The 8966-nt window shown below is 46.7% G+C and overlaps 1 protein-coding gene across 1 annotated transcript; it reads right to left on the reverse strand.

Moving 5' to 3' along the window:
* Positions 1 to 791: 791 nt before the first annotated feature.
* On the reverse strand, positions 792 to 8966 carry SERPINA11 (serpin family A member 11). Its single transcript, XM_022576184.2, has 4 exons — positions 8294 to 8966; positions 6860 to 7133; positions 3917 to 4064; positions 792 to 1496 (listed from the first exon to the last, which is right to left on the reverse strand). The coding sequence occupies exons 1-4, from the start codon at positions 8934 to 8936 to the stop codon at positions 1293 to 1295; spliced, it is 1269 nt and encodes a 422-aa protein (XP_022431892.1). The 5' UTR covers positions 8937 to 8966; the 3' UTR covers positions 792 to 1292.

The raw sequence follows: 8966 nt of genomic DNA on the forward strand, positions 1-8966 counted from the left end.
GGCACAGCGGGATCAAGCATCATGTTCAAGGTTGGCTGACCAGTGGGAGGTGGCAAGAATTCACTAGTGTCCGGAAGTCTGCCTCAACGCTGGCATCCAAAGCCTCCAACCCTTTACCTCCAAATCCCTCTCCAGCATGACCTTCCACTGTGACCCTACATGAACTTTCTGTTGCTGCAAAACTGGTTTTCTCTTCTTAGAACATACATTTTTCTTTCTTTCCCCCGGTGGCCTTTGCCCATAGTGTGTCTCTTCCACCCTCTCCGGGACTATCTTACCCTCTTTCCCTTTATCTAAGGCTTCCCTTGTTTTCAAGACCCAACTCGAGTCTTGCCTCCTTTGGGTGGGCGTGGGCGAGTTCTACCACTTGCAATTTTTGGTACAGCGTCTTCTTAGACATGTACCGCACACAGCCACCCTCTAGGTCTCGACACTGACTTCACTGTGGGGATGTATTGTCACATGTATGGTACATACATGCAGCTAAGATGGCATTTCTGAGTTTCCCCACCACTTCCAGATTGATGCCTTTTTAAGACTGGGGGGCACACTTGTGGGAGTAGGACTTCTGACCTCTAAACAATGCATCATTGCCTCTGAATATTACCCCAGCATTCATCCCACTGACCAAGATTGTGCCTTAAGCCCACTGTCTCACCAGGCCATGTCAACCCTTCCACTTTCTTTGATCTTGGGGTTGCCCTTGGGCGTTTGACCTCCGTTTCTGGATTGGCCCATTATTGCATTGGCCTATCCTCACATCCCCTTCTTTTCATAGAACATGTCTTAGAGCCCCTGCCCCGGCTTCAATCTCCTCTCAAGGTGAACTAACTCCTGACAGTGAGGCAATGACGTTTCAGGACGACCTCACTTTGCTGCATAGCCAAGATCGGCCACTATGAAGTGAGAGACTCGCTTATTCCTCCTGATATCCTTTGTGCCTTTTCCTAGGACCCAAAAGACACTCAGGAAGGACCAGCAGTGGCGGCAGAAGTGGTGGACGTCTCTGAGGAGACCATAATCGGAGGCTGTTCTCACCTCCAAATTTCTAACCACAGTTGATACTAGATTGGAGGAGATTGTAGAGTGAATGACTGACCGCTGCTCTGCGTGCTCACCCCCCCACCCCTTGTAAGCATCGCCCCTCACTGTTCACAAAACCCAAGGCCAACTTTATTAGCATCTTTGCACACTGATTAAATGGTCCTCAGAGCAACCCTGAGATGCAGGCTGGCGCTGGCCTTCCTGTTTTTCAGGGAGGGGACAGGACATCCCCTGGCCTCCTACCACCATCACCCCGCAGCTGGGTTGACGACTTTTCCCAGGAAGAGTAGGCTCTGGGTGGTCACCTCCCAAAACAGCACCAGGAAAGGTCGGTTGAAATGGGCGTGTGGGGCCGAAGTTGCGTTCAGAGACTGGGGCTGGGAGAGGAGGCCGGAGGCCACACCTGCCTCTGTTCCCCGCTCACTCACGTCCACTGCCGCCTTGTGTGACACCTAGAAGGAGAGAAGAGGGGCAGAGACAGCATCGGGGCAGGGCGTTTCCAGGGGCTGATGCCACCTCACGCGGCACGAGGGAGATGGAGGCGGAGTCACCCCGTTCAGGTCCCGCCTTCCCAGGCAGCACTCCAACCTTTATTTCATTTCCCGCCTCGTCCCGGTTTCTCTGCCTCCATCATTTCCTGGGGAGTCACCCTGACCGTGCTGTTTGTTCTTTGAAGGGGAGACAGATGGGCCTGAACAGGGCTGAAGGCTACCTGAGCATGCACCAGGCTGCAAAAACCCAACAGCGACTTTTAGGGGCATTTCCCAAGCACCTGGGTGCACGTGGCACAGACCCAAGTGTCATTTTCTGCTAGGAGCTGCATTTGCCCTCTCTCAGCCTCAGTTTTCTCATCTTTAAAATAGCTTGCTCATCTAATTGGCTTTATTTAGTTATTTTTTATTGGAGTGTAGTTGCTTTACAATATTGTGTTAGTTTATACCATACAGCAAAGTGAATCAGCCATACGTATACATAGATCCCAATTAGATTAAGAGCTCCAAAACAAAAAGCACTCACATATTAGAGATATGATGAAAGGTGCTCCCAGCTTTAAAAAGATTTGCATTTTAGAATGTTGCAATTGATGGATCAAGGTCCTGATTTGATAGGGCAAGTATGATTATAAATTAAAGAATCTTTTTAAAAATGGTTCTGAAGAACCTAGGGGCAGGACAGGAATAAAGATGCAGACGTAGAGAATGGACTTGAGGACACGGGGTGGGGGAAGGGTAAGCTGGGATGAAGTGAGAGAGTGGCATGGACATATATACACTACCAAATGTAAAATAGATAGCTGGTGGGAAGCAGCCGCATAGCACAGGGAGATCAGCTCGGTGCTTTGTGACCACCTAGAGGAGTGGGATAGGGAGGGTGGGAGGGAGGGAGACGCAAGAGGGAGGAGATATGGGGCCATGTGTATATGTATAGCTGATTCACTTTGTTACACAGCAGAAACTAACACACCATTGTAAAGCAGTTATACTCCAATAAAGATGTTAAAAAATAAAATTAAAAAAAAAAGAAATTTTTTTTAAAAAACATGAAAAGAAAAATGGATTGCTCAGCCCGAGTCAATGGTTTTCAAAATAAGCTCAGTGAAACCAGGTTGTCTGATGTGCCAAGCCCTCCACTGGGCTCCATGAAAAGAATTCTGTTTTTTTAAAGCCTCATTTTCACACAACTCCTTAGGAAGGATTCTGAGGCTTTAACTAAAAAAAGTTGAAAAACATTGGTGTTCACAGTCTCTTTCATTTCCATAAAGGTCTATGAAGAGATAAATCTAACATCTGAGGTCACTGTGGAAGAAATTCTGTAAAAAACTAAACTATTTCTTTTCTGTTTTGTTTACCTTCTCCACAGAGGGTGCACATGCGCACACACACACACACAAGACCACATCCCTGTTCCTTGGTTTCACATTCCAAATCTCAGCTGGTCTTTCCCAAATAAAAGAGAGTAAACTTTCCTTATGAAATTTCTAATAAAGACCCAACTGATAATGACTCTATCTTAGGAAGATGATGGAAGAACAGAGAAGCGTCTTTTATTGCCTTCCCTCCTGCGGAAAATTGCATTATTATTCTCAAGTATGAACTCTCCCTTCCTGTAGGATCTCATCAGCCCTCGCCCATGCCTTGTGGCTTACAGTATCTCCTGCAGGAGAACACGAGCCCACCCCATTGACGGTGGTCTTGACTGTGGGACTTGCTTTAGCCGATGACTTGTGAGTGGCCTTGACAGAGACCACACGTAAGGAGAAGTGTTAAGAGATATAGCACATTATCTCTGCTTTTTTCCCACTGCTATAAGAATGGTATGTCCCAAATAGGAGCTTCTCCTTTGACCTACATTCTAGAAGGAAGAAAACACGAGAAGTAGATCTGTAGCCAGATGGTAGTGACACACCTCTGACATGTCATATGGCCAGGTAATAAATCTCTGTGATGATAAGGCACTGAGATTTGGGGATCATTTGTTATTGCAGCAAAACTGATGGATATACTTCCTGTTCATGCCCGCTACTCTCTACAGCTATAACAAAGGCAGATAGAGTCTCACTACCTGCCCTCGGAGGAAGTTTAAGGGATAAAAACAAAGCTAGTCCCACACCTGGGGAAACTCTGGCTCTGTGGATGACCCTGAATGTGTGTCTACTCTATTCAAGACTCCATCCCTGCTTTGAAGAATATAAAGGTCTAGAAGAAGGGGGTGGGGATGGAAAGGGAGATGCTTATGAAAAGAAGCCTCAAAGATTGTGACATTAAAAAGCCAGAATAGAAAAAAGGGGGAACTTGACTTTCAAATGCACCTCATGTCAGAGGAGAAAAGACACCCCACCTCTGCCAACACACATCCACACTCACCACCTTACCCTGGAGATAGTTCTGTTGAGCTGCCCAGTGATTCCTGAGAAGTCAGCTTCTAAGTTGAATAAGCTGGTGAGACCAATATGGGGGAGTATCTCTTCCAGGTTATATGTTCCAGAAATGGAAAACCTTGGCAAATGCAAATCCAACAGGCTGGGGAGAGAATCAGACGGAGAAGCACTGCTGTCTCGTTATCTGTGCTGCTTTTGACGTGTCTGGGGGCAGCCTGAGCTTTGGGAAGGAGATGTGATTCTCAGAGTGTGGGAACCAGTCTTCTCATGACACTACCTGCTATGCCAGGACATTCCACAACCCAGAGCTTCCTTCTCTTCAGACCTCACAGAGAGTCTGTGTCTGGATCTGAGAAGACTCCTGGCATAGCCATAGGTCTTCATCTTTGCCACATTTCTGGAGGGCTTTCTAGGTGCCAGACATTGGATTACAAGGCTTCACTGATCGAAGCCATGTAATAACCATGGAAGTTAAGTATGGTTAACGTTATCCCACCTCCATATCCAATTCATCAGCAAGCTCTGTTGGCTCAGATTCTGAACTATATCCTAAATCCATCTACTGGCAACCCCCTAATAGAAGGTACACCATCTCTCACCTGTCTGAGCTTCATGGCCTGTTGAAGATCTGATGAGAGATCATGCATGTACAGTGTGGGCACAAATCAATGGAATAACTCTCCCTCCTGTTATTGTCATGCCTTTGCCATCAGATTGCCATATTCCTTGTGCTACATTCACAAGTTTCTTGTGACCCATAGAAAAGCTGTCCCTTTCTTCCTGAGATTATTCTCCTCTGAAATTATTGTCTGACAGTTGCCATGACACCCGCAAGCTTGCTTAGTTAATAGCCAGCTTGGAAACTTCTGCCTCGAATGAATTCAGATTAGACATGCTAATTCAGGTTAGAGCATCTTTACCAGTTTAACTCCTGGGCCAATATGAGGGTCCTGATGTCTAACTGAAATGGGAGGTAGTTGGAAGTCAGGGGTTGAATGGTGAAAGAAAGGAAACAAATGTGGACAACAGAAAACAGGGCTTACTTGACATAATTTTTTCACAGGTAGAACTTGGAGAGTAGGCCCTACCATGGAGGGGGCTTTGAGTACAGTCTAGCTGAGGGATGTCTGTTAGAGAGCCCAACGCAGAGTAGGTGTTCAATCAGTGTAAATGAAGAAATGGAGTTACCAGGAAGCATGATTCCTCTGAAAAAACTAACCTTTCTCACAGCTGAATGGAGGGAAACCTGGCAGCCTGAATTTTCCATGTCTGAAAGCCCATTCAAATGTTGCCATGATATTGTAACTCTCGGGCACAAGAAATGGTATCAGGGAGCAGCATCTAAGTTTAGAAAAATAACTTGGATTGGTTTTGATTTTTGAAGGTCTAAGTGGCAGGTCAAAAGAGACCCTTCCTAAGGGAAAACCTACTGGTCTAGAAGATCCTATAGTATTTCCTCCTGTGATGGGGGAAGGGGCAGGTTCACTCCAAGGGCGCTTAGGAATATGGGGCTGGAATCAGAAACTGATCAGACCTATGTAGATTCACAGACAACAGGAATAATACTTTAAATCCTGGCTTCTGTTCTTGACCTGTATCTCTTTTATTTGGTACTTGAATCTCTACCCCAAAACAAAACACCCTTTCTCTATCCTTGATACCTCAATGTCACTGGGGTGCTGAGAGAAGGCTCCCGTGGACATGCAGGTGACTGATGCCTACCAGTCGGTGATGGTGGATTAAAGATGGACATCAAGATGTTTAGTCTATATGCCCCCCGTCCCTTGAATCTGGTGGGTTCTGTGAATGATCTGACCAATAGAATATGGCAGAAATGACACTGGCAAATTTCTGAGCCCAGGCCTTAAGAGAGTGGGAGCCTTCACTTCCTGCCTTTTAGAACGCTCCTTCTTGGGGCCCTGAGCTGTCATATAACAATATCAACTGTGCTGAGCTGCTGTGCAGAAGCCCAAGCTAGCCTCATGGACATGCTGCATGGAGAGAGAGAGAGGTGCCTGCTCGGCCCTTAGCTCAGCCAGCCGGCCAGCCCAGCCTCCAGACATCTGAGTGGAGGAGTCTTCAGTATTCCCCCCCTGGCCACCATCTGACTCCATCCTTGAGAGACCCAAGTGAGAACCACCCAGCTGAGCCCAGTCCACCACAGAATTGAGAGAGATACCAGATGGGTTTTTTTTCAAGCCATTCCATTTTGGGGTGGTTTGTTATCCAGCAAGAAGTAATTAGAACTTGAGGCCAGATTTTATCCCAGAGTGCCCCATAAAGGAAGATACACTTCAAGAATGGGTAGCTGGAGTATGAGGTCTAGGGAAACCAGAAAAGGCTAAAACCACTGTGAGAAAAACCACAAACCAAAAAGCAAGTGAGATGGAAGGGGGTAGGTAGAGATTCCCCCAAACTGGCAATTGGCATTTTGATTTTTGCAATGTTTTTCTTGGTATTTAATTTTTTAAAGAAATGTTTTAATTAAAACAGAGGCACTCTTAAGAAATACCCACTGTTCTGTGGGGGTCATAATTATTCTTAATAATTGTCCTTGATCTGATTTGTTGCCTACACTTAACTACCTTCTGGTAGTAAATTATTATTTGGAGAAAAAGAGAAGAGCAAAGGCAGGAAGATGTCTGGGAGGGGATAAGAATGATTAATGCCTGGTGAGCACTTCTCCTGCACCAGGTACCAATTTCATATTCTATACATATTAACTCGATTAATCCTCCAACCAACCAATGTGGTGGTTATCATGGCCCCATTTTACATGTGAGGAAATTCAAGGCCCGAAGAGCAAGAATTGCCGAAGACCACACAGTTGGTTAGCTGGTAGGGCAGTGAGCCAAGCCAGGGCTTAGGGTCTTGCAACTGGAGTTGATCAAGGCCTGCTCGAGCTCTTGAACAAAGTCCTTGCACTCTGGCACTTACCTGGGGAGGAGCAGTTGATCCCATTTCCTCAGGGTCTCTGGCTGCAGGGCAGCCTCTACCTGAGCCATCTTTCCCGGGTCAGGGAGGATCAGCAGGGCCAGGGCGTTTCCACTGTATTCCATCTGGAGGACGGTGCAGGCCACCTCCTGGTCGTAGAGGAACCTGTGCATTTCCTTTTGGTGCATCATGGGGATGCGGAGAGAGGTCCTCTCATCCACAAAGAAGCTCTCTTGCTTTGGGGTCTGGTAGCAATTCAAAGGATGCTTCCACTTGGCTTAGAACACAAAACCCACAAAACCATGAGAACACACTCTAAGAGAGCAAGTCTAGGCAGACATGCACTACGCCACGCTGGTTAGAGATGCAGAATCTGTCACAGTCTTGTCCCCGTGTGTAGTATCTCGTCTCTTTCTACTTATAATCTCCACTGACAACCACCTCCTGACAGCACCGATCTTGGTGACAGGGAGAGGGGGCTGGCTCATCCTGTCCCTCACGCCCACTTCCAAGTGACCAAGTACTGCTGATTCTGCCTCCAAAGCCACACCTTGATTTGAGACCACCGTCTTAACTTTGAACCATCTCACTAAGCTAACTTGTCTCTGTTCTTCCACCCTTATTCTCATTTCCCAAATTGTAGCCAGACTGAACTTTCTACAACAGGTATGTCACTGCACTGCTTTGGACGTTTTGGTGATTTGGGGATCCTAAGATAAAGTCTAGGGTTCTCAGCACAGCCCCTGATTACTTTTTTTATTACAACTCTCAGCACTCCCACCGAGGCATTCCGCTATCGCGTTCTACGCTCCAGTCCAACTAAATTTGTTTCTTGAAAGTCAATGGTCGCTCTTTTCCTTGGACCTTTCCTCACCTTTGGAGAAGCAAAGATGATTCAGACTCAGACTGTAATGGTTGAACCCATGGATGTGAGGGATACACGCCAACCCTAGGATAGCGGTTGCCTCTGGGGAGGGATGGAAGGAGGAAAATGGGACTAAGGGATGATTAAAAAGGAATTGAACTGTATCTGCAATATTACATTTTTAAAAAAAAATAAAAATCTGAAGTAAATAGTAAAAATGTTAATATTTGCTGATTCTTGGTGGGAGGGAGCGCATGGTGGATTCTATGTCATTCTCTGCATATTTCTGTAGGTTTGAAATAGGCAATAATATAAAAAATAAAATATTTCTCTAAAAAATGAAGTATTAATAGAAAAGTGAGATTGAGTGTCAGTGGTATTAAAAACCAGGATAAAAGTAGAATAGGAAAAACATGGCAAGAGAAATCAAATATTGATAAATTACGAAGTAGCCCTATAAGAACATTATTTAAATATACAGAGGCAACTTTCAGAAGAAACAGCTACAGGCTTCTAGATAGGTGCCTTTTAGGGGCAGGGCTGGGGATGGAGGAGCCGGAGGTAGCCCTCACCTTTGAAGAATATGTAATTCAAGAGAACCATGAGCGTGTCTTGGGTGAGCTCCTCCAGGAAGTCCACGACCTGCCCATACGTTTGCTTCTTCACGAAGTCGTTTATCTGCCTCCTAGTTGTATTAGAGTCCGTGAAATTGACAGAAAAAGCGAAAGCCCGGTACAGCTCCCTGATGTTGCCCAAAGAGTGCTGCTGTGGCTTCAGCTGCTTGTCCAGGAACAGGGAGTTGCCTACTTTCAGTTCAAGTTTGGGGCTGGGCAGGTCAAGGGTGTGGATGAGGCTCTGGAAGCCCCGATGGATGTCAGCTTCTGGCGTCTCCGTGAGGTTGAAGCCGAGGCCTTCCAGGATCTGAGCTGGAGTGTCAGCTTGCGCCCCCAGAGAGAGCAGGGCCAGGGTGCTGGAGATGCTCACCGGGGAGAAGAAGATGTTTCCTGAGGTTTCTGCTGCCAGCTGCTTATATAGACGCAAAGCGAAGTTGGTAATGGTGGGTGTGATTTTGCGGTAGGCCGGGAGGGCTTCCGAGAGCTGGCCACGGGGAGCTTCAGGCACCCCCAGGCTCTTATCTCGGCGGGCAGGAAAGGGTTGCCAGTAGACAGAGGCCAGGATCCCCGCTCCCAGCAGCCACTGCCACGCTGGCCCCATCCTCTAAAAACAAGATGGTGAACACATCAT

This window comes from Delphinapterus leucas, chromosome 2, assembly GCF_059928025.1.
Source record: "Delphinapterus leucas isolate spDelLeu-1000000601 "Yukka" chromosome 2, BTC_Dleu_Yukka2, whole genome shotgun sequence".
Taxonomy (NCBI): Eukaryota; Metazoa; Chordata; class Mammalia; order Artiodactyla; family Monodontidae; genus Delphinapterus; species Delphinapterus leucas.

Bases quoted from the DNA above. Each gene is read 5' to 3' on its own strand.
- SERPINA11 (XM_022576184.2), bottom strand. From the start codon at position 8,936: ATGGGGCCAGCGTGGCAGTGGCTGCTGGGAGCGGGGATCCTGGCCTCT. The intron at 4,065-6,859 runs GTAAGTGCCAGA...TTCTCTCCCCAG, and splicing joins GATCAACTGCTCCTCCCCAG to CCTGTTGGATTTGCATTTGC. The intron at 1,497-3,916 runs GTAAGGTGGTGA...CTCTCCTTCTAG, and splicing joins TCAACAGAACTATCTCCAGG to GTGTCACACAAGGCGGCAGT.